This window comes from Mycothermus thermophilus (assembly GCF_041956435.1).
Source record: "Mycothermus thermophilus strain CBS 625.91 unplaced genomic scaffold VTJ04scaffold_2, whole genome shotgun sequence".
In the NCBI taxonomy this organism is placed as follows: Eukaryota; Fungi; Ascomycota; class Sordariomycetes; order Sordariales; family Chaetomiaceae; genus Mycothermus; species Mycothermus thermophilus.
In genome coordinates this window covers 2,715,457-2,739,612 of record NW_027191428.1, presented here as the reverse complement: position 1 = coordinate 2,739,612, position 24,156 = coordinate 2,715,457, and the positions used below count along the sequence as shown (strand labels likewise).

The 24,156-nt window shown below is 56.2% G+C and overlaps 7 protein-coding genes across 7 annotated transcripts; 4 read left to right on the top strand and 3 right to left on the bottom strand.

Annotated features, from left to right (window-relative positions):
* Positions 1–180: 180 nt before the first annotated feature.
* VTJ04DRAFT_3157 (uncharacterized protein) lies at positions 181–3,716 on the top strand (the record flags this gene model as incomplete). Its single annotated transcript, XM_069361026.1, has 5 exons — positions 181–513; positions 577–1,302; positions 1,356–2,089; positions 2,155–2,696; positions 2,761–3,716. The coding sequence occupies 5 exons, from the start codon at positions 181–183 to the stop codon at positions 3,714–3,716; spliced, it is 3,291 nt and encodes a 1,096-aa protein (XP_069221678.1).
* A 732-nt stretch (positions 3,717–4,448) lies between these two features.
* VTJ04DRAFT_3156 (uncharacterized protein) lies at positions 4,449–7,253 on the bottom strand (the record flags this gene model as incomplete). The annotated part of the gene is made up of 11 exons (XM_069361025.1): positions 4,449–4,799; positions 4,875–5,185; positions 5,244–5,307; positions 5,364–6,157; positions 6,213–6,374; positions 6,428–6,767; positions 6,826–6,831; positions 6,901–6,957; positions 7,014–7,025; positions 7,115–7,139; positions 7,234–7,253. The coding sequence occupies 11 exons, from the start codon at positions 7,251–7,253 to the stop codon at positions 4,449–4,451; spliced, it is 2,142 nt and encodes a 713-aa protein (XP_069221677.1).
* A 1,942-nt stretch (positions 7,254–9,195) lies between these two features.
* On the top strand, positions 9,196–15,038 carry VTJ04DRAFT_3155 (uncharacterized protein; the record flags this gene model as incomplete). The annotated part of the gene is made up of 6 exons (XM_069361024.1): positions 9,196–9,240; positions 9,685–10,143; positions 10,204–10,230; positions 10,293–10,386; positions 10,459–14,506; positions 14,564–15,038. 6 exons carry the CDS (start codon positions 9,196–9,198, stop codon positions 15,036–15,038), a joined length of 5,148 nt encoding a protein of 1,715 aa, XP_069221676.1.
* Positions 15,039–15,142: 104 nt separating this feature from the next.
* Positions 15,143–15,606, top strand: VTJ04DRAFT_3154 (uncharacterized protein; the record flags this gene model as incomplete). The annotated part of the gene is made up of 2 exons (XM_069361023.1): positions 15,143–15,465; positions 15,558–15,606. 2 exons carry the CDS (start codon positions 15,143–15,145, stop codon positions 15,604–15,606), a joined length of 372 nt encoding a protein of 123 aa, XP_069221675.1.
* A 24-nt stretch (positions 15,607–15,630) lies between these two features.
* On the bottom strand, positions 15,631–15,961 carry VTJ04DRAFT_3153 (uncharacterized protein; the record flags this gene model as incomplete). The annotated part of the gene is made up of 2 exons (XM_069361022.1): positions 15,631–15,761; positions 15,835–15,961. The coding sequence occupies 2 exons, from the start codon at positions 15,959–15,961 to the stop codon at positions 15,631–15,633; spliced, it is 258 nt and encodes an 85-aa protein (XP_069221674.1).
* A 969-nt stretch (positions 15,962–16,930) lies between these two features.
* VTJ04DRAFT_3152 (uncharacterized protein) lies at positions 16,931–18,846 on the bottom strand (the record flags this gene model as incomplete). Its single annotated transcript, XM_069361021.1, has 2 exons — positions 16,931–18,378; positions 18,444–18,846. 2 exons carry the CDS (start codon positions 18,844–18,846, stop codon positions 16,931–16,933), a joined length of 1,851 nt encoding a protein of 616 aa, XP_069221673.1.
* Positions 18,847–20,358: 1,512 nt separating this feature from the next.
* On the top strand, positions 20,359–24,043 carry VTJ04DRAFT_3151 (uncharacterized protein; the record flags this gene model as incomplete). Its single annotated transcript, XM_069361020.1, has 6 exons — positions 20,359–21,054; positions 21,116–21,368; positions 21,431–21,861; positions 21,926–22,145; positions 22,197–22,316; positions 22,386–24,043. 6 exons carry the CDS (start codon positions 20,359–20,361, stop codon positions 24,041–24,043), a joined length of 3,378 nt encoding a protein of 1,125 aa, XP_069221672.1.
* Between the last annotated feature and the right edge of the window lie 113 nt (positions 24,044–24,156).

Sequence of the window (24,156 nt, the reverse complement as noted above, 5' to 3'; positions counted from 1 at the left end):
TTTTGGGCGAAATCATCTCCAACCGACACCACAGTACACCGCTTTGCCCTTGACTTGAGAGCAACCCTGGACCAACGCCACACCCTGGACCGCCTTAGTTACTGAGATCCTAAACACCTTTCTCGAGCAACCACCCACAATGCACAGCCATTGACACCCTTTTCACCTGGCCCATCCAACATGTCCTCCGTCGCAGGGCAGTCCTCGGGCCTGTCTCGTCCTGGAAGCAGCAGACTCGACTCCCGACCCGACGACTACTCCGAATCCCGACCCTTGCCGTCGAGCAGACCACCAAGTCGACCAACGAGTAGAGCCTCTGTTCGTCCCTCCTCAGCAATTGGTGTCCCTGGCTCATCCCGCGATGTCTACCCGTCCGATTCCGCTCGTGCGCGGCCCCAGAGCCGGCACAGCCTATCCCATGGGGTTTCTACCAGCCCCGGCTCTGGAAAGCGGAAGCGTGAGCAACATGCTCCCGGCTCTGATGATCTCCTGGCGGCCCCTATAGTCCTCAAGGTATGCCCCCGTCAGTATGCTTGGCGTGGATGATTCAAGTCCAGCTCACCTCATCTCTGCTAGCCGCATCCCTCGAGCATCACCGTCAAACCCCGCATCCTGCACCCTCTCATGCTTCTTCCCCGGGACAACCTGCCTCTCTCAGCTCTCGACCTAGCTCGACCGCATGGCGATTTGCCCGATAGCCGTCTCTACGAGTCCAAGATTAAGATTCTCGATCTCGAAGGCCGCCTCGGCTCGAATGTGCTGCTCGCCCGATCCGAAGCAGCCCGCATGGTATATGCCGTGGAACGCGAGAGCCCTGGCCTCTACGTTCTGTGCAAGCTAGGGTCTTGGATCGATATTGAGGTACTTGCACGTTCAGCCACTGTCGTCTACTGGGACCGCATCAAGACCACGAAGCCTGCGAAGCAGGAGGATGCTGCTCCTGTTCCACTGACCACACCCGCTTTATACAACGCGAACAAGAGGAGGCGCCTGGCCATTGATGAGTTAGTGCGTAAGCGCCCGTCAACGGCGGTTGAAAAGGAGTCTCCAAGTCAGACTGCCGCCCCGGCCGAGAAGACCCCTGGGCCTACGGCGCCCATAAAGCAGGAGGAAGCCATCCCAGAACAACTGGAGCAACCGAGTCCAGAAGCCGCACCACAGCCCATTCCCTCCGAGATCCGCCGGCCTGATACGCCAGCAACTGGCCCAGAGCCAATGGACGATCCTAATACGCCACCCAATGCCCAGGACATCTTCCAAAACATTCGAACCCAGTACATGGACGCTCTGTATCACTCGAAGGTAAGAATAGCTTTCACATCACCGGCATCTGGGTGGTCGCTAACGCAAGCCAGGGCTCGTTGGCATATTTCGCAAAAGGACCGCTCTCTCGAGCGAGGGCGGCGTTCCACATTGACTGGGACGGCAACCTGGACATGAATGACCTGATCGACTTCCTCAAGAGTCTGGTGATGACCACCGTTGTCATCGACAAAAAGTACCGCGAGACGATTCCCGAGATAGTTTCTCGGATGAAGACCTTGGAACTCGACTCGGACGGCGCCGGCACAAAACAAAAGAAACGCAAGGTCAAGAAACCAAAGCTTGGAAAAGACGGCTTGTATCCTGGTGAGATCGACCACATCCGCCGATGGTGGGCATCACATCAGCCCGTGTCCAACAACGAAGAGAATACTATGTTCACTCCAGCCGAACACCGATATCATATTTCGTGTCTGCGCCAGAGAGAAACTCAATTGCAGATGATCTTGATTCTTGAGATCCTGGCTTTGGAACCCCTAGCCTTGGCCAAAAATACCGAATGCGAACTTCCAGGGATGGAAACACAACAAGACGCTCCAAGGGAGGCGAGTCAAGAGCCGCCTTCCAAGAAGCGGAACAAACATAACTTGCCGGTATTGCTCGATGTCCATGCGGATCGCCTTTGTATCTGGCAAACCACAACGTTGGATGATGTCAAGGCTGTGGCCGAGTCGCAGTTACCTGCCGCGGGAGCTGAGGGAGAGAAGCCGGAGCGGGCCAACTCGGATCCTCTCAAAGATTTCTGTGTCGACATTATTATACCATTGTGAGTTCTGGCCCAGGGTTGTCTGCTGAAACTTGCACGCCTGGAGACTGACACCCCATCAACAGCTTTTCGGCACGCCTCCCAGCTGTTTGTGAGACTCTCAATCGCAAACTCGGAGGTCCGTTGGCCCAATCACCACCGAAGGAAAAACGGCCCAAACCCACGTCAGCAGTCAAGCCCAAGCCCGGTGCACCGGTGAAACGTCCGTCGACGACGTCGAAGCGTGACAAGGACCGGACGCTTGAGCGTGCCCTGTCCGTCGAGCGCAGTCGACGCAGCGTTTCTCAAGGGCCCGCGGCCACCATCGCCTTATTGCGCAATGCGAGCCAAACGGTTATCCCGGGTCTGAAGCGAGAGACGAGCGACTCGTCGCTGCTGAAGATGCTTCCACGGGCCGACAAGGACGCAAAGGACAACAACAGCCAACGGAGCCTCTTCTCCCGTAGCACAAGCCTCAGCAGCACCGATCCCAAGGCCCAGAAGAAGGCCATGGTGGATGCTGAGCTCAAAGATGCTATCTCGGCCCTCAAAAAGCCGAACCGGTTGCTGGCTGTTAAGGACCTTGTTGAGGCAGCCGAGAAGCGGTCGTCGGCAGGGCAGCTGAAGAGTAAATCCACCGTTCCAACCCAAGCTGCGTGGTCCCAGCTATTTACTGACCTTCATTTTCACAGAGATGAAAAAGCCCAACCGCCCCTCGACTATCGTCAAAGCTACTCCCGTGAACGACCGGTACAAGGACGCTCTCGCAGGCGAGAAGCACCCACCGGCGGCAGACCATCCCACTCCGCGACCCGACATCGTCCCTCCCTCCAGCGCCTCCATCGTCCCCGCCTCTACTCTCCCGCGCAAGTTTACCAACCGCTTGTCCTCCAATGCTTCATCTGCCATATTTGCCGACCGGATCCAGGCCACCCCCGCGCGAGGAGGAACCGGTCTCGGCACCGTCGAGGAAACCCCTCAGCAACCAGATGGCGTCCTCCCCTCGTCGCCCATCATGGCCAGGAGAGCCGCTCCACAACAACAACCACCCGGTCCCTCCACCACCACCGCGGCGAGCAACCAAGCCCAGCGTCGCGCGCAGTTCCTGTCCATCCCTAAGGGCGACGAGTTTACCATCCCCTCCTCGCCCGGCCCGATGGGGCTGGACACGCTCTTCGAAACGCCCCTGGCACCGCGCGAAAGGAACAACGCGGCTGCGGTGGCGGTGGATGACACGCCTATCAAGTCTCGGCTGCCGCTCGGGACGGCTTTGGATGGCGGGAATAGTAGAACCGGCTCCAGCGCGACCGGCGGCGTGATCAGGCGGTTGGGTGGTGGTGGTGGTGCTGGTTCCTTGGGTTCGAGCGGGATTCGTATGAAGCAAAAGTTGCTCGGCGCCGGGGGTGCGAGGACGCCGCAGCCGCAGCCGCAGCCGCCGGCAGTTGGAAGGAGGAATAGTGATGGATTGGGATCCGACGACGGGGCCAGGGTGGGAGGAGGTCTGAACGAGAACATATCCGCGGATCACGACAAGAAAAGCGGCGCGGGGAATGGGAGTGGCGGCAGCGGTGGTGGTAACGGGCTGAGCATTTACCAACGGCTGGGGTGGGATACAACGGATCTTGACGACATTGATGACTTGCTATAATGAACCAACTAACGGACATTGCTGGATTTGACTGGACTTGGCCGGATTGATAGAATTAATACATGGCTTGGGGATAGGTGAGGGGTTGAAGGGGATTAGGAAAGATGGGGGATTGGTTTGTCGGCAGGGACTGCACAGGTTCAATAGGCGGTAGTGGGAACTGGCTGGTTGGAGTTGGGTGTTGGGGCGCATATGTTCATAACATCATGTCAGGCAAAAGAGCATCGGTAGTAAATACGGAGCGTAGCTCAGGTATATATGGATAAATGTTTCTTTCTGGGTTATGGCAGACGGCAGATGAATGAGGTGGTCGCTGAAACAGGTCAAAAACATCATGGAACCCAAGTACACATGATTCAGTTTGTCAGTTGGAGTACCACGCCGAGCACGATTCGCGTGGCGCGCCACGGCTATTTCAAAGCAACCAACATGGTATATGCCTAGACATCTTGCTTTCCGAGTCTTATTACGGACTCTTCTTGCTTCTTCGTTGACCTAAATTGACGAACACAGAACTTATCTCACCGCATTATGGCGGCCCTTCCACGTCAAATGGACACACACATCCGCACCTCGGATGGTGATAATGCGTGTGTCTAGGAAGGACCTGGTGACGGCCACCCTGCTTCAGCATTGATCCCGTTGTCCCTCAATCTACTGGGGCCTGCGTCCATCCATCTATCTCGACAGGTCATCCGCAACCTTCCAATATCTCGTTATCTTCTGACATCGTCAGCGCAGAATGGGAAAGAAATGAAAGCGGATACTGTCCTGCCACAAGACAATGATGGGCAGCAGGAAAGAAAACGCCCGGTAGGACCAGACAACGGGCGGATAGACCGCCGCCTGCGGCCATTGAATGTCCGGGTCGTCATCCTCGGACATGCCGTCATCGTCCAATCCGCCATCAGAACGGCCCCCAGCGCCGATTTTGTTGCAGATCCCACCGCCCTTTTGAACGCCTAGAACGCCGGAATCAGATGCTTCATGGTGATTGTTGTTGTCGCGGGGGCCCCGACGGCCGTGTTGATTATGGGTGTCCTTGGCGATGCCCGTCTCAAGAGCTCTTCTCCTTGTCTGGTTCTTCCAGGAAGAACTGTCATTGAAGTTAGAGGTGCTATTCTAGGAAGACGAAAAGGTAGGCCGGGGGAAACATACGTAGTTGCCGCTGAGCTTCTGCTCCTGATCGAGCTGCGACTTGTACTTGTTGATACGAGGGCGGAAGTTGGTGGGGTCGCGACGGAACGTGACGTCGAGATTCTTCAGGAAGGTGTTGCAGCCAGTGAGCAGGGATTCGGGCTTGTTGGCGTGGGAGCTAATGCCGGGCTGGCCGTCGAAGACAATGACACGATCGGCGAGGTAGGTGGCCATGATGAAGTCGTGCTCGACGATGAAAGCAGTCTTCTTGGCGTGCATGATGAAGCGCTTGATGACACGGCTGGCGACGATACGCTGCTCGGAATCAAGGTCTGTCGAGATGTGAGTAACGGCAAAATCATCACTAGAACCAGCATGTTGTCTACTTACAGGCAGACGGCTCGTCAATAAGGTAGATGTCGGCGGGCATGCCGAGGGCCAGGACAATGGCGACCTGTTGAGGTTAGAAACAAGAGTCGAGCAATTGGTATCAATGAGGATCAGACGTACTCTCTGAAGTTCACCACCCGACAGGTTCTTCACCTCCTGATCAATGAAGTCGTCCAACTTCAGGGGCTTGACGACATCGGTCTGGAACTGGGGGGACAGGAAGGCGGCCCTGATCTTCTTGAAGAACAGCTGGCGGACAGTACCCTCGAACTTGGGGGTGATTGTCTGCGGCTTCATGCTGATCTTCATCTCAGGAACCTTTTGGTTTCCATCGGGCTTCAGAACGCCAGCCAGAAGACGGCAGAAAGTGGTCTTGCCAGTGCCGTTCTCACCCATCATGACAATGATCTCGGAATCAGAGAAGGAACCGGCGTCAATCTTAAGCTTGAAGTTGCCGAGGGTCTTCTCCATGGAAGGATAGCGGAAGGCACGAGTGTGCTCGGCGACGAAGTCCTCAGTGCCCTCAGCGATGCGGAAGGTCAAGCTCTCCTCGCGGAAGCGCAGGTTCTCGGTCGGAATGTGACCATCAAGGAAGATATTGATACCTTCGCGGACCGAGTAGGGGAGGGTGACGACACCGTAGACGGCGGGCTGACCGTAGAGGACGCAGACGTAGTCGGAAAGGTAGTCCAGCACCGACAAATCGTGCTCGACGACGATGACGTAGTCATCAGGACGCAGAAGAGAGCGGATGATGCGGGCGGCACTCAATCTCTGCTTGACATCAAGGTACGAGGACGGCTCATCGAACATGTACACATCGGCCTTCTGGACACAAACGGTACCGATGGCGAAGCGCTGAAGCTCACCACCTGACAGGTGGGTCACATCACGTTCATAGATGTGGCGGAGCTCTGCCTCATGTCAGTTGATCAACTCTAGCCCATGGCGACATAAGAGGGAGCTTACCGAGAGTGTCCAACACCTCGTCCAGGTTGTCCAGAGTAACGCGGCCCTCAATCAGGAACTTGACGGTCTTGTCGGGGGTGCGGATAGCCCTGGGGATCTGGTCGACATACTGCGGCTTGACCACGGCCTTGAGGTCATCCTCGAGCAACTTGGTGAAGTAGTCTGGCACGGAGGTTAACGAAGGACTTTTCCAGAACAAGACCTAGTCTCCTCACTCTGCAGTTCCGAGCCGCGGAAGTACTTAATAACGTCCTCCCAGTCCGGGGGGTTATCGTATTTGCCCAGATTCGGCTTAAGCTTGCCGCTCAGGATCTTGAGAGCAGTGCTCTTGCCAATACCGTTGGTTCCGACCAGACCCAAGACGTTGCCGGGCCGCGGCATAGGCAGACGGTGCAGCTTGAAGCTGTTGGCCGAGTAGCGGTGGGTGATCTGGCTTTCAAGATTCGTGGGAAGGTTGATGATGGTGATGGCGCCAAAAGGGCAGCGCTTAGGGCAGATACCGCAACCAATGCAGAGCTGCTCGGAGATGAAGGCGATGCGCGACTCGGGAGTGACCTGGGAGGTCGAGGTCAGATGGCAGAGCTCAGAAGCACTGATGCACACTCAAACCCACCTCAATCTGCACAGGAACAAGTCAGTTAGCCTGCTTGTATTTCAAGAACGTGGGTAGAACTAGGGAATAGCTTACGCAGAGCTTGCCCGAGCGCACGACGGGGCATGACTTCTTGCACTCCTGACGGCATTTCTGGAGTCCAGTTAGAGCCAGTGTTGCAATGTTTCTCTTTCCTCGATCTTGCGCACCTTTGGTTTGCACTATTTCGGCCGATTGTCAGTTCGGGTCAGCCATTTCTTTGTCGGGTTGTCGCTGGGAGCAGCAGAGCAGTGCCGAGGGTAGCGCGTACCTTGTCGCTGTTGACGATGGCGACACTGATGGGAATTAGCATGTATTTGAGAATACAATCGCATATCGGAGGAAAGTCCGCGGGGCAGACTGCAGGCCTCGGCGACAAGAGGAACCTACCGAGTAAGCTTGTCGGCCATGGTGGTTGACGTTGGCGCAGGACCGCGATCAGACGAAGGGCACAGTTGATGGGGGTTTTGGAGGTGGAAGTTCTGGTAACCAACAGGGACTGTTGGTGGTGATCGAGTCGCAAAGCAGCCCCGGAAAGGTTCAAGAGTCTCTGTCGCACACACGAGACCGCGTCGGGCACTCTGCAAGAGGAGGTGCTTGAAGTTTATCGGGGAAGTGGAGGATGTTACAGACAGATCACCTCTGCTTCCTGGTGGAGGAGGGGCACTTTGCACAAAAAAGTGGACCCTGTTTCTTGTTTCGTGGAGGGGCAGGGCAGAAAAAGAAGGTCCAAGGCCCACTTTTCGTCCGAATGCCACAAAGCTGGGGAGCTTTTTGCCGTTAACCCTGCCCTGAACGGCTCTGCCCAGAGTAAGCCGCAAATATGTAAAAGCTGATAGGCTAACGCTCAAGTTGGAGCAGAACCTCCTACGAGTACTCGGCTTATGGGTTTTGGAAAGGTGCCCAGAACCTCTATAAAGACATGTAAGGCTTGGGCATGAGAAGAAGTCTCAGATGGGTAGAGCGGTGAGGACGGACACGCAAGACTGAGTCATCGTCATCCCCATACTCCGTACCAAGACAACGGACACTCTCTGGTCCATAAGCCTCTGGTGGTACCTTAGTCACGCGTCATTCTGAGGAGGAGAGGGAACCTGTAATGGGAACTCCGTAAAGCAAAGGAAACCTGGAACATAGGCTGCCTTCGGTCAACAAGACGGCAAATACCGGCGATTAACTGCACAGGATGGAAATTTGCTCTCCCCTACTTGTGCTGTCTTTGGCCTCCTCGTAACTACGCACTGCAACCTGGTGTTGTGTGGAGATCTGTTGGATGACATGGAACACAGGCGCTGCAGTCCTAAGTCTCTTTCTCAGGGCAAGGCTGGGACAATCTGGTCCTCCTCAACTAAGAACCTCAAATCCTACCTAACCTGTGATTATGAAATTACCTATGCAGTAAGGTAATGATGCTGCTCAGTTCCAGTCTTTGACTACCGGGCCCAGCGCCTGTCTGGCCTGTTGTTGTGTTGAGAATTCCGTGGTCGGATGACTGGCCTCGACGCCATGGTGGAGGAAGGACCCGGTACTCAGACCTCAACAATCAATAATAGGTATGTTCAGATGGCGGACCAAACACAAGTGACGACGGCGAACTTCCCCGGTGAATTTTTTTGGCCATCCATAAGATTTCCTAGTTAGTAGGCTTCTCTGGGAAGTTCAACTCTCTTGCGCCTGAACATCCAAAGCCACATCACTGTCACATCACTCTTTCACCTTGCTTTCCTGCATCGCTGCGATACCTAGCCTTTCTATCAAAGCTGCAACGTAACCCCCGAAATCCATCAACACCCCCATCACAGTTCATCACAAAAAACAACCAAATTGGCAAGTCCAATATTTGCTAAACGTTAGTTGGGTTCTTCACGCGGGTTGCCATGATGATGCACGGTTTCAGTGCCTCATTTTGAACCGGTCCCGAGAACAGAAAGCAAGTCAGCCGCTCCGGTGAAATTCCGATCCGGAGAGGCCGACGAGGCATCCGTTCGAGGACGGGACGGGACAAGGCAAGGCAAGCGCTCGTCGGCCTTCCACTTGGGTAGGGCAGGCTGGATGGATGCCGTCGTGTCAGCCGCCAGCCTCGTTCAACCAGCTGTTGGGCCGGCCCCAGGCGGTGCGAAGTGCAAGGGTGGAGCCCAGTTCCATCTGGCGCCGCACGCCGCACGCCGCACGGACCAACAGCGTGCCTGAGATCCCCCAAAGACCCAAGACCCGAACCCGCCAGAGTTCTTTCTCCTCCTGCGACCACCGCCTGTGAATTTCCGCCTACACCAAACCACTAACAACTTCAACTGGGGTAGCTTTCACCACACTACACCCCACCACAACCTTGACTCTCCTGCATTTCTGAGCATGCAGACTGAGAGGACCATCTGTGTGGGTGTTGCGGATGATCGTGTAAGTTAACCTGGCACCTCCGTTTCCCTTGTTTTGCGCTGCATTGCCCATCAAGCTGCCGTCCGCCGCGTCATCTTGCCATCAAAACCTCCATCGACGCGACCACGCGCCATCGAGATACCCTGACCACTACGCTCCCCGGGCCTCGGGCAGCCCGGATTTCGATGCAGATCGATGCTATCCGCGGTCCTGATGCCTTTGGGCTGTTCCATTCCGCGACCTAGTCCGCGAACGCACTGCAATGGCCGTCATCCATCTCTTGGAGCATCGTCTTCATCACTTATACCATCCCCGATGCGACAAGCATGATAGATACACCCTTGTTGCCGACTTCCCGGTGTTATGGATGGATATGCGGTCGCTGGATTGCGCGCTTTTCAGCCTCCCGCGTCTCAGAGCCCTAGCTGCTGAACCTGCTGTGCTGACCTCGTCGTCCTAACGCAGTCCTATCCTGTTGAATCTGTCACCATGTCAACATCTCCCGAGCCCGGCCCGGTGAACGGACATGCTTCGCCGGCGTCCGATGATCATAGCATGCAAACCGATGATAGCAATCTCAGCGATGCCGAACACTCGACTGTGAATGCAGCTGGCCCCGCCCATGCCGCTTCACCCGCCGAGTCCGCCGAGTCCGCCGACGCCGAGGGTTCCCCCGATCCCGCCGGCGACGAGTACACTCCGGCCGATCAGCAAGAAGATCCAACCGAATCAAGCTCAAGCGAACAAGACGCTGAAGACGATGGTGATTTCGAGGCTGCACCAAGTCCCGCGTCAAATGACAGCAACAACAATGCCTCCGACCGCGCCACATCGGCCCCGGCGCGGACCACCAAGCGGAAAGCCACCTTATTAGAGGATGAATACATCCGGGAAAATCCAGAGTTATATGGGCTGAGGCGCAGTGTACGCATCGATGGTTCTCGTCCTCATCCCGGAATCCTCCGCTGACATCAATTGCCGCAGTCTCGTCCTACCCAACGTCGGAAGTTGGTGAGTGTTGCTGCCGTCCGGTATTTCCTCAAATGACGAAAATATTAATTGCTGGCCTCCAGGTTGAGTCGGATGACGATGACGACGAGTCCGATGAGGCTCCTGCTCCCCGCAAAGCCTCGAATAAGAGGCGCCGCCTTGAGCGCTCCGCTCCGAGTATGCCGCATCCTCGTTTCTCGTGATCTCCCCACCACTCGAATCAAGCCTGCTAACGCTCGTCACTTTCAGCTTCCAAACGTGCAACTCCAGCTCGTCAACCGTCTCCCGACGATTCCGATTCAGACACCTATGGAGGCGCCAAAGCCCGAAGCTTCCAGAAGAAGGCTCGGCGCCAACAACAACTCGATCCCAACTTCATGGCGGAGAAGCGGTGGTCCAACCGTCGCGCTGCTCAGGTGTCCGCGGGCATGTATCATGAAAGCGATTGGGACGAGGAGGAGGATGCTGATGATGCCAACTCGGGCTATTGGGCCCAGGAGGTCGAGGACAACTCTCCCTACATCGAGAAGATCCTGCGGCATCGCCTCAAGGAAGGTGTCGAGCTGACTCCAGAGGTCACTCGCCACGACTTCGAGTACTTCGTCAAGTGGCAGGGCAAGTCTCACCTGCATAACACGTGGGAGACGACCGAGTCCGTCGCGGGGTACCGTGGCTTCCGCCGTCTTGAGAACTACTTCAAGAAGATGGTCGAGTACGAGCTTGACATTAAGTTCGGTGGTGACGATATCACTCCCGAGCAGCGCGAGCAGTGGCTTCTGGACCGCGAGCGCGAGGAGGAAGCGCTCGAGGACTATACCAAGGTGGAGCGCGTTGTCGCTATGCGTCGGGGCGAGAACGGCATCGAGTACTTCGTCAAGTGGAAAGGACTCCAGTATGACGACTGCACCTGGGAGGCTGCCGACGTGATCAGCAGCCACGCGCAGGACAAGATCGACCAGTTCGTCGACCGGTCGCAACGCTCCTGGCAGTCCGACAAGAAACAATCCAACATCGAGACGCGGTCACGCATGACCAAGATCGAGAAGCAACCGCCCTACATCAAGAACGGCGAGCTGCGCGAGTTCCAGCTGAGGGGTCTCAACTTCTTGGCCCTCAACTGGACCCGAAACAACAATGTCATCTTGGCCGACGAGATGGGTCTCGGCAAGACGGTTCAGACGGTATCTTTCTTCAGCTGGCTCCGCAACGACCGCGGCCAAGAAGGGCCTTTCCTCGTTGTCGCTCCCCTCAGCGTCATTCCCGCCTGGTGCGACACATTCAACCACTGGGCGCCCGATCTGAACTACGTTGTCTACCTGGGACCAGAGGCGGCTCGCGCCAACATCCGCGAGTACGAGCTCTTCATTGATGGTAACCCCAAGAAGACAAAGTTCAACGCCCTCGTGACTTCGTACGACTACATTCTTGCCGATGCCGACTTCCTCAAAAACATCAAGTGGCAAGTGCTGGCTGTGGATGAGGCCCACCGCCTGAAGAACCGTGAGTCTCAGTTGTACGTCAAGCTGAACAGCTTTGGAATCCCGAGCAAGGTCCTTATTACAGGCACGCCTATCCAAAACAACCTGGCCGAGTTGTCGGCGCTGTTGGACTTCCTGAATCCTGGCAAGGTCAACATCGACGAGGAACTGGAACTCCTCTCTGCCGATAACAAAGACGGCAGCAATGTCGAGATGGACGAGGAAAAGCGGATCAAGACCCAAAAGAAGCTCCAGGAGCTTCACGCCGCTATTCAGCCTTTCATCCTTCGCCGGACCAAGGAGACGGTGGAGTCCGACTTGCCCCCCAAGACAGAAAAGATCATCCGTGTCGAGCTGTCTGACCTCCAGCTTGAGTACTACAAGAACATCCTGACTCGCAACTACGCCGCCCTCCGGGACGCGAGCAACGGCCAGAAGCAGTCGCTGCTGAACATCATGATGGAGTTGAAGAAGGTCAGCAACCATCCTTACATGTTTGCGGGCGCCGAGGAGCGTGTGCTCGCTGGGAGCACCCGTCGTGAGGATCAAATCAAGGGCCTTATCACCAGCAGCGGCAAGATGATGCTTCTCGACCAGCTCCTCGCCAAGCTCAAGAAGGATGGGCACCGCGTTCTCATTTTCAGCCAGATGGTCAAGATGCTTGACATCTTGGGTGACTACCTGCGCGTGCGTGGCTACCAGTTCCAGCGCCTGGACGGCACCATTCCTGCCGGCCCGCGTCGTATGGCAATCAACCACTTCAATGCTGAGGGCAGTGAGGACTTCTGCTTTCTACTTTCCACCCGCGCTGGCGGTCTGGGCATCAACCTCATGACGGCCGACACGGTCATCATTTACGACTCGGATTGGAATCCCCAGGCCGATTTGCAGGCCATGGCTCGTGCCCACCGTATCGGTCAGAAGCGGCCCGTCAATGTCTATCGCCTGGTGGCGAAACAGACAATCGAGGAAGAAGTGGTCAAGCGTGCTCGCAACAAGCTGTTCCTCGAGTATCTGACCATCCAAGCTGGCGTCACCGACGATGGCAAGGCCCTTCGCGAGCAGTTCAAGCAGCGTGGTCTCAAGATCGATGAGGCAAAGACGGCCGAGGATATCTCCATGATCCTCAAGATGCGCTCGCAGGATCTGTTCTCACAGTCGGGCAACCAGCAGAAGCTCGAGCAGCTCGACATCGACGCGATCCTGGAGAACGCCGAAGTCACCAAGACGGATATTGATGACAAGATCAATCTGAGCACTGGTGGTATCGACTGGGACAACTGGATGCAGGTCACCGACGTCAAGGTTGACGAGACAGACCTTGACTGGGATCAAATTATCCCAGCCGATCAACTTGCTGCCATCAAGGAAGAGGAGGAACGGAAGAAGCACGAAGAGTACCTCGCCAAGGCCATGGAGGAGAATGCGCCTCGCAAAGCGACGCTCAAGCTCACCAATAAGAAGGCTACGGCCGAGTCTGAGCGCGCCGAGCGGCTGGCGAAGAAGCGCCAGCGCGAGAGGCAGGAGCTCGAGGAGCTCGAAGAGCAACGCGCCCTCATGTCTGATCCTCGCCGCCCGCTCAACGAGAAGGAGACGCGCAACCTGATCCGCGCCTTTTTCCGCTACGGTTTCTTCGAGGATAGGGAGGACGAGATCATGAACGATGCTCGCCTCACCGACCGCGACCGGCACTTCCTGAAGTCCATTATTGATGATCTCATCTCCGTGAGCCGGAAGGCTATCGAAGCCAACAATGAGAAGCTTCGTGAGGAGGAACAGAGAGCCGGCAAGCCCCTAGCCAAGAAGGACAAAAAAGCCGTCTTGGTGGACTTCGGGGAGGTGCGCAAGATCAACGCCGAAACGGTGGTCGAGCGCCCTCCTCAGCTCAGGCTCCTGCGACGTGTTCTCAAGGATCAGGATGTCCTGATGGACTTCCGTCTGCCCGAAGCGAGTAAAGCTGCCCAGTACAGTTGCGAATGGGGAGCTCGCGAGGACGCGATGCTTCTCATCGGCATCGACAAGTATGGTTTTGGTGCCTGGACGCAGATCCGCGACGATCCGCGCCTTGGAATGCACGACAAGTTCTTTTTGGAAGAACATCGTGTCGACAAGAAGGAGGAGCGCAGGCAAGCTCAAGACAAGAGCATCCAGTCGCCCGGCGCTGTCCACCTGGTCCGCCGCGCCGAATATCTCCTGTCAGTCCTCATGGCAAAGTACTCTAATGACGCCAATGCCAAGAAGGCTGTCGAGAATCATCACCGCAGCAAGAAGCTCCTGACCAACGGCATCCGGCGCAGCGAGGGCAGCTCGGTCTCGGCATCACCTGCTCCCATGTCCAAGAAGCCGAGTCAACACCGTGATCGCGATCACCACCGTTCCTACAGCAACGCCGGTGACCGTGGTACTCCTCGTCCTGATAAGCGCAAGTATGACGACCACGACGACCGCGGCTCCAAGCACCGCCGCATCGACGGCGATTCAAAGCAGGAGAAACACGCGGAGAAGGAGAAACACAAGATGGACCCGGAGACCATGGAGAGGTGCAAGCGCGAGAGGCAGAAGGCTTGCGAGCGGTTCCGCGAGCTTTCGAAGCTGCGCGATGACGAGATCGATCCCACCGACAACAAGCAGCTTGTTTGGTCGCTTCTTCGTCCTCTCAAGGCCAACATGGAGCGGATCATGTATTCCAAAGAGGATTACCCCGCTGCCAAAGAACGGGCCAAGATTCTGGGCGAGGAAATTCGGACTTTCGGCAACTTCCTCAAGAGCCTTCCCTCGGACAAGGGAATTGACATGGCCAGTCTCGAGCCGCAGTTTTGGTAAGTCGAGTCACGATTGCTTGAGAAAACATTCGGCATGCTAATATTTATTTCCAGGGAGTTTCTGTCCTCGATTTGGCCCCTTGGTGACGTCAAGGTGTCTGGCAAGCGTCTCCAGCGCATGTTCGGTGACCTCATGGAACGCGACCGCAAGGCGCGCCAGAAGGAGGAGGAAGAGCGCCGTGCCGCCGAGGAGGAGCGTCGTGCGAACGAGCTCCGCCGCGCCAAGCATCCGGATCTGGAAGACGGTGAGATCCCCTCTGACCGCGAGGAGCTCCGTCGTCCGGCGGTTAGGGACGCGTACCGTGATGATCGGCGCGAAGAGCGGCGCGAGGAACGGCGCAGCAGTGGTTTTATCGACGACCGGCGCGATGATCGTAGTCGGGAGGAGCTTAAGCGGCGTAACTACTACGACGACGATCGGCTCAACTTCTACCGTCACCGCAGGCCGGACAATAGGAATGTTCCGGTCAGGCACTCGAGCTCATCGTGGCAGAGCAGGAGCCCCCCGGCGAGACAAAGCCCTTACTAGGGGCTGAGGCCGAGGGAATCGTGATCTCCTCGTCGACCGCTTGGCTCCGAGAGTCATGTTTCTTTTCTGGTTTTCTTTTTCCTTGCTCTTCCCAATTTTTCTGCATGTTCTTCCAATCGGCGTTCATCTGGCATCAGCGAGCATTGCTAGGTACTTGGGCGGGGCGCATCCGGCATTTCTTTAGGAGAAAGAAGACCAAAGACGCCAAGACAAGAGAAGACGAGAGAGACAGAGAGGGGTTATGTTGGGGTGTTTGCTTACTTACTGGAATTGTGTTCCGCCCTTCCGTTCGCTTCTTCTCTCAAGTGCCCGACCGGTTTTACAAGAAATGGGGCATGGAGCGGCGGATGAGCCTGACGGCGGGGAAGACGATGATTTCGTGCAGCATTGCTGTTCTTCTTTCTCTCTGTTATGGGGCTTTTGTATTGTACATAGATATGAATGGTCCTTTGCTACTTCTTCCTACACACACACACACACACACACACACACACACACGCACACACACACACAACCTAGCCAGGGCCTGGTTCAGGTTGGGCGAGGGGTCGGGGTCGGCGGGATTTAAATGCATCAAACAGTGGTTTTTCTCTTAGGTGGTCGTTGAACAATGCTCTGGAGACGGAGGGAGGGAGGGATGGTCTGACGTTACTGGCTGGAGGAGGGAATGCTGGAAGTTGGGTTGTGAGGGAGGGTCTTTGGTGGTTTTCATCTTTGTTTTTTCTGGTGGGTTTAAAGGATTCTTGATGGTTCATACGGGTTTTAGGGATGCTTGCTTAGGTCCCCGATAACCTACCTGGAAAGGGCGGGTAGGTGGGTGGTGGTGGTGAAGGTTCAAGGAAAGGGATCGGTCGAGGGAGGAGAAGGGAGGAGGTGTGCATGCCTTTCTTTCCCTTACGATTAGAGTGGAGGGAGAGATCCATTGTATGTAGCACAGCAGAAGAAGAACAACCTGGAAATGGTATGTGTACCTACCTAGCTCCTCTGGTGATCGGTCGGTGCAGTGTCTCGTCACAGTTGTATTACGAGTAGTTTCGTCGTGTTTGTTGATGGGATCAAGCCCAAGAACATTTGTGACAACAGCATCTGAGATTAAAAGTGTCTGTTTATGTTCCTGCTCGCAACGCGCCAGAAAACAAAGATGTCTAAGGAGCTCTGAAGCTCTTTGTCCTCTTAATGACGATGATGGTTGATGCATGGGTGGTGCTTTCCACATGTGCAAGTCAAACAGGCCGGCTACCCTTCTGCCTCTGACCGTTTAAAGGATGCCTCTCCCTCCCCCAACACCCATTTGTAATGATCTTTCCCATCTCCAAGTACCATCATTATCTGATATGATAAGTGTCTAATCAGGTCAAATAGGTAAGTAGAAGTATTACGTTTGTGAATCTAACTCTCCTTGCTCTTCCTCCTCTAATCATCCATCACCAACCAATCACCCACCAACACTCGCTTGCTCCATAAGAAAAATGACAGAAAACAACAAAGTGAAAAAAAAAGGATGTCACCCGCCAATTATGTATCCACGCCGCTGGCCTGAGCAGCGTTAGTGAGACCAGAACTCCAACACACTCCAAACTCCATGATGCCATGCGTCCGTTTTGTCTCCCGACCTTGCAAATACCCCTAATATAATATAGGTAGTCGGTAGTGGTAACACCTCCTCTTTCCATGCTATCACCTTCCATTATCACTTGGTTCCCTGCTCTATGCATTCCCGTAGTCACACCAAGACGTGCTGGTCCGTCGGTCCGTCCAACTCAACCATTCTCCCATCCGTCAGGTACTTCCACGGATGCATACACAAACTGTCCAACTTGATAACGCAGGAACTTTTGCTCTCCCCCAACTCCTCCCAGGAGAATGGGCGATAGCCAACCAAGCGTGACGGCCTAAGAAGGCGTCGTAGCCGGGGTAGACTTCTTCCCGCCCTCCTGGACAGTGAGCGGCGCGGGCTTCGCGGCCCTGTTCGACGGGCGCAGAACAGGGAGTGAAAGGAAATCACTGGACATATCGATGGGCGACGACAAACCGGAAGAGTCGGGGCTTTGGCCGCGCTTGCGGGGGGTGACGGAGACGTCCTTGTCCTTGACCCCAACCGAGACGGTGGTGGCGGCCTTGGTCGCGCGGAAGGTCTGGTCGAGCCGGTTCTTTGGTTTGGGAGCCGGCTCCGACTTCTTGCTCGACCGACCCTTCTTCTTCGAAGCGGGCTTCTGTGGCTGGGCGGCGGGCTTGGGGTTGCCGAAGGGAAGGGTGGTTTGTTTCGGTTGGGCCTTGGCTGCCGCGGCAGGCTTGTTGTCGGTTGTAGAGAGAGGGCTCTGGTGGCGCGGGCTGGCAGTCGGAGTCGGCATGCCGAGGGTCTCGACAGGACGGGATTTCTGAGCCAACGTAGGGGCGCTTTCTTCCTTGACAACGGAGCGAGCACTCCTCCTCTCGAGGACAACATCGATTCTATCGCGGTTGAGGCTCTCGGCACAGCGCTTCTCCTTGAGCTCGTCGCCCGTAACCATGTAACTCTCACGATCACCGATATCTTGCTGATCCCAGGGTGGCAAGCGGGCCAACTCGGCAATGTCATCGCATTTGCCACGGACGACGATATCCCAGCAGTCCCTGAACTCGGCACCCGGGGGCTCCGGGTCGATGTTGATCCACGCGGTGAGACCGTCCCTCCGACTCCTGGTGAGCTGGCACATCTCCTTGACGATCCTACGGACACCGGGAATCTTGAGACTAGTTCCGACAACGATGACGGCGTCAGGCACACGGCGCAGGTCTGCCTTGGACACATTGCCAATGGCCTCCTCGTCAGGGTTGTATTCATTGTACAGAACGATCCTTGGGCGCAGGCGACCGATACCATGGCTGCGCTTCCCGGCAAAGGTGGTGCGCACCTGGTCCGCCTCTTTGCACTTCTCACACAGCGGGGCTTCCGGGCCGTTGAAAAGCTCCGCCTTGAACGGCTCGAGGTGGCCACACTTTGTGCAGACCATCTTTTCGAGGCCGCCGTGGAGTTGGATGGTAACGGGCCAAGGCCCCTTGGTGTTGAGGGGTACGGTAGTAGCAAGAGGAGGCATTTGAGTATCGAGAGAGTCGATATTTTGGCTGTACATGCGCAAGAGGCGGCCCTCAGCGGCGATGGATGCCAGCATGTGGTGGAAGGGAGTGGGCTTCGCCTTGGCGGTCAACTCAGCCAGCTCGCGGACCATGGTGTGAAACGACTCGGTTGACGCATCGTGCTTGTACACTGAGGCGTCGAAGAGATGTTTGCCCGAGGCCTTGAGTTTGTGTTGGCCGCGCAAGGTGGCGAACAAGCCGGTCGACGAGCGGAAGTCGGGGACTATTTCTCTTGGTTAGAAAACACTGTCTTGCGTGGGTGCGACAAGGCTGAATGGGGAAACCTACTCCCGGCAGACACAGAAATCCCAGCACCTGCAATAACCACGATCTTCTTCTTTTTCCTCAGGGCAGTCAGCAGCCTCTCGAGGGCCTCCTCTCCCTCGTCGTCAGGATTCTCGAGATCGACATAGGAAGTAGTGCGCTCCTTCTTGGAGGGGGCAGCAATGCGGCGGCGCTTGGTCGGCGGGGGGCCGTCGGTGCGGACTCGAATTTCGGGGTTGGAGTCGGGCATTTCGGTGCGCTTCAGAGGGGACGAGGAGCCAGACGTGAAGGCAGAGGAGGTTGGCGACGGATAGCGATTTGCGATATCGAGAGACGGGCTGGGTGGTGCGGGGGAAGAAGAGAGGACTGAGAGAGGCGAAGAAGGGGGGGAAGAAAGGTCGGAGTCGTCTCCTTTTGGAGTCGCCATGATCGCAGTTTGTGGGGAGAAGGCGGTGCGCAATCAGGAAGAAACGCTCAATTGAGGAGGATGTTTGGTGAATGCGGCAGGAAGGGGTTGAATCAAGGCGATTTCGGATCGAGAGGGAGAAGGAGAGAACGGATCGCTCATAACCGGACTATCATGGTTGTTTCCGTTTTTGCCTTCTTAGTGTTGTTCTGCAGGTTCGGGTTCTTATTGATATGCTGTTTCCCAGGGACCGTAATGGGGGTTTGCAGGGAAACCCCTATTGACTAAAAAGAACAATAAGAACCCTAAGATGTTTGAGTGAAAAAGTCCGTTATGGATTTCGAGGTGAGGTTGAGATTGAGGTTCAGGTTTCATTGTTGCCGGGTGGGCTCTGCTTAGACGAGTTGGCGTTCTTTTCCTTCAGCCACTCAGAAACAAGGCTGCGGCAGAAAGGGGGACCGCAGCATCATCCCAGTAACGCAGCAACGGCAACGCGCGTGTTCAACTCCGCTGGACGTCAGGTACCGGTGCCGCTGCATCGTTGGCATTTGGTGCATTCAGGGCCCAATGCTTCATTTGTCGCTTGGCATGCTGCATCGTTTCCTGTGCAACCGGACACAACTTGATTTTCTGGAGCCTCTCAGGATTTCAAAATACTCAACGTTCAACTGTCCTTGTTCATCTGCCTAGGTCATCTCGCCGGGCAGCTGGGGACGAGAATATCCCAAGATGGTGTGGAGGGACCGCTCTGTATACTGTGTTGGAAGGTGTGGGGAAATGGCCTGGCTCGTTGCTCGGGAACCGGATGCGTCTGGTGCACGGGTCCCGCCGCCCACTCCACCGTCGCGGCTCGGGTCGCGTCGCATGCTTCGTGTGGGTTTCGCGTGAGTTGCACCTGTCTGTGGCTTGACAGGTTGTCTCGGTGGCTGATGAACCGGAGACCTGGCGTCGCACTCCTGGACAGTGTCATAGTCGTTCTTCTACACTGTACGATGCCCTGGTCCGCCAGCAACTTCATGTCAAATTATCATCAACACCTCACCGTCTTCATAAGACTGCTTCATCATATGGCTCTATTGTTGCCTCTTCCAGCCATACCGTATTAATTTTTAACATAATTCTAGATACCCAAATCGTCTGGCTTTTTATTTGGACCCCTTTATCTGCTTGAATACTTGGCGAGCCTCTCATCATCAGCAGCCTCCCTCCCCGTCTTCCAGTTTGCCTGGACTCTATACTCGCACAAACGAGCACAACATCAAACTCACTTGACTGCGACGCCTGGTCCTCCCAATTGTGACCTCGGCATTCATTCGGAACTTATAATTCTGGTTCCAACGTCTTGAGACAATCACCATGATATAGACCTCATCGTCTTGAAACCCAACCCACAAGCAGTCGCCATCCAACCTCTTGTACAACTCTCACTTGGCTCATCTCAGACGCCGAACTCTCGGTCAAGCAGGTAGTTAATATCGCCGTGGGATCAGGAGCCGACAAGTTCTGCAATCCCGGATTCTCAACAACGACAACATGTCTCTCCTGACTGGCGACCCCATGAACGTCGATGGCTCCTCCCAGAGCATCAACGTCATGGACCCCATGCAGGGCATGGGCTCAATGAACGGAATGGCGTCCATGTCCGGCATGGAAGGCATGGATGCCATGCAGGGTATGCAGGGGATGGACGGCATCGCCATGGGCTTGGACGAGGTCGATCTCTTCGGGGACCCCGTCATGAACAACGCGCTTGATGCTCTCCCATCTCGGCCTGCTTTGAGTAGGCCGCTACTGCTACGTCTTGAGGAGCTGCGTTCTCGCGGCTGCTGCCAGGGCATTGCCTGGTCACGTCACGGTACTATCGCCTCCATCTCCAAGGACGGCACGTCCGTCGAGCTTCGATTCCTCCGCTCGAACCCTCAAACCGCCGACTGGGAGCTGAGCGAACCAAGCTCCTGGAGTCCCTCTCCCTCCACCCCTTCTCCCTCCCCTCCCGGTGTCGCCGCACCTGTCTCAACAAGCGCCCCATTTGTCCACCTCGCCTGGGCGCCGTCCACAAACCCCGATCTTGCCGTCATCGATGCCTTGGGTCGTCTTACCCTCCTAAGCTTTTCCTTTTCCATCAACCAAACATACCCCGTACGGCGCTGGGAGACAGACCTCGTCGACCATCTCCACAAGGTTGTCGGTTGCTACTGGCTCCCAGTACAGACTCCAGGCGCCAAGCAGGTAGGTTCGGCATCCATTACACCCCCGTTTCTGTCGGCATCCTGACATACCCTTCCTCCAGCAATTCCACCTTATTCATGGTCCGGCCACCCGAGGCCAGCCTGAATACAGGTACGACCACCAGGCTTATCCAACCCATGGCCCATTTCACCCTCATCCGGGAAAGAGTGCCTTTCTCTGCGTCACCACCAATGGTGCTCTCAGGCTCTTCTTTACCCAGGTTAACGGCCGTTTGGAGGAGACATCCATCGAGCTCGAAAGTGTCACCTCCTGTGACGAACTCATTACCCACGCCGCCTTGTGTTCTGACAAGAGTATGTCGTTCCTGCAGCCCATGTGGCTATGTCTCCTTGCTGACTTTTACGGGCACTCTCAGACACGGTGCTACTTGCGCTCGTCACCGCCTCGAAGCATCTAAGAATCGTCCGGGCCAGTATCAACTGGGGTTTGCCGCCTGCCGATAAGCAGGTCCCTCAAGGGGCGGTGCCACTCAGGCCTTCTCTCCGCGAAATGCATGTAGACACGGCCAGTTTCTCCCAGCACGAGCCAAACGAAACGACCGTCGAGGGGCAATCAGGGTCTCAGATCACTCATATTGAAGTTCTCTCCTCTGCCCCGACCGGCCCTGGTCACGGCCAACCTATAGCGCCTCCGGTCGTTTTGATAGTGCGCTCATGTGTCAACCAAGACGGCTCCTACGACCCAGACTGCCAGACTATTCTCGATCGCTGGCAGATTATCAACGAGCAGTCCCAATCTCTCAGCGCTGCGTTTCAACAGTTGGGAAGCAAGCCTCAAACACTCCCTGTACGGAATACCTCCCTCTTCAAAGTACTGTCCACTTTGAAGGCGAATACTTACTCTGCTCCAGTCAATGCCACACCTCCGCCGTCTCGATCCGATCATTTTGCCCAAGATCGTGGTCGCCGTCACCACTGCTCTGTTTGGCAGAATTGTCTGTCTTGCCTTCAGCGATGGTACTGTGCAGTACCGAGATCGCTTCACCTTCAATGAAGTGTATCATGAGCAAAACTCGGAGAGTATCATGCACCCGCTTCAAATTGGCTTCCGCTTCCCCGAGCCGACACCATGTGAGTCTCTCTTCTCCTTGTATGTAGTCCACCTTGGCTAACAAAAAGCAGGTCTTCAAGTGGCCTTCTCGCCCACAAACTGTTCAACTGTTCAACTCAACGAGGACGCGACCCTCCGATGGAATCAATTACAATACCCCATGGACGGGTCAAAGTTGAATCTACAGCCTGGTACGTAGCAATCCACACGCCCTTACCCCTCTAAGTCACTTGCTTTGGCTGATTATGTGCTTGCCTCAGCGGACCAAAAAGCCGTGCTCGTCGCCTTGACTATCGCCCTGTCTGCCTCGGCCCTGAGCCAGGTTACCTGCGATGATATCTTGGCCATGGCCCGCCCCTTTTCTCAACTCCCCGACTTCGCATCCTCGTGGATTCGCGAGGCAGTCAACGTACTCAAAATCACTGTCGACTACTCCGAAGAGGCCCAACACGACCAGTCCATACGAAACCCCCTCCTGCAGCTCTGTCTTAGCGTTCTTGGTCATCTCAGTTTCCGGGGAGAGTTCAAACCACGCTCTCCTGAGGGCAAGTTTGCCACCCTCGCTCTCGCTGTAAGGAGCCTGTTCCTCGTTCTCACCATCGCTCTCAACTCGCCGCCCATGAATTACAAGGAGAAGCTTGTACCTCTGGACGACCTTGACGTGGTTGAGGCCGTGACGAGCTGCACCCGCTGGGGCCTGTTGCTGCTCGCCTGGATCATCGACTCGCTCTTTGAACTCCTTGACGACCCGGAGATCCTGGTCAAGCTCAACGACCCGAAGCGGTTCCCCGAGCTGGCAAAGTATCTCCAGTCCAAAGGTGATGTGGCCCTGCAGCTTCTGCTCTGCTCATCCACCCGCGGCTTCCTCTCCGCCATCTGCCGGCGCCTCAACCAAGTCGAAGGCGTCAGCAACCGCGCGTCCACCTACTACGAAAACCTCGCCGCCCAGCTCCAGCAAGACCCCGCGGCCGCCGCCAACGTCGCCCGTCCCCACCCGTCCCTCCTGCAAGCCTACCAGCGCATGGCGCGCGCCGTCGCCCAGCCCCTCGTCCGCGTCGCCGACTTTGAGCGCCTCCTCAGCGAGCTCTCGAGCGACATCCACGCCGCCTACCAACGCTCGTTCGCCGGGCTCAACGCAGCCAAGGTCAAGCCACCCCACGCCAACCTGACGGAGCAGCAGCAACAGCAGTTCAACGAGCAGTTCATCAAGAAAGCCACGGCCCACTGCGAGCTTGACATGCTGCTGGGGCGGAACCCGCCGCCGTCGTTCCGCGAAGTGCTGCTCAAGTTTTTCACGACAACGCTGCCGACGTTCAAGACGCAGACGGACCCGGCGAGGCTGTTCTTTGCTAATTACGACCTGCTCGAGGTCTCGGGCCGTGCCGGTACTGGTGGTGCTGGCGACGATAATACCCTGCGCAAGCTGAGCGCGAGGAAGGCGGCCGGAAAGTATGTGGATGTGTTTAAGCGGGTGGAGTTGGTCGTTCCGCCTCGATCGCCGTCAGGACTTGCCAACGGTAAGATGACGACGGCGACAAACAGCCCAGCAACAGCAACAGCATCACGAGCGACGGCCGGCGGAGATCCTTCAGGAGCGGAGGGATCCGGTTCCGGATCTGGATCCAACAACAATAACAACAACAATAGCAATGCTGGCTCCACTCCCCCTTGGCTGCCGCCTATCACGTACGGTGTGTGGTTGCCCATCGGCGCCAGCCGGGTCGGTAATAATAACGTCGATAGCAGCGGCAGCGGTGGCGAGATGAGCAACATTGAGCCGCAATGGCGCCGGTGCGTGCGGTGCGCGGCCGTCATGGAGGACATTTGGAGCAGCAAGCCCGGGTTCAACTTTGTGCTGATGCAGCAGAGGAAGTGCGTGTGCGGCGGCGGGTGGGGGACGATGCCCCAGGGGTTGTAGGGGAAGGACTGCGTAGGTTAGGAGAGGGGAGTATACGTGAATTGCGGGTTTGGGTGTTGTTTTTATAATAGTAGTAGTAACAAGAGCGTTTCTTGGATGAAAAGATGTTTATT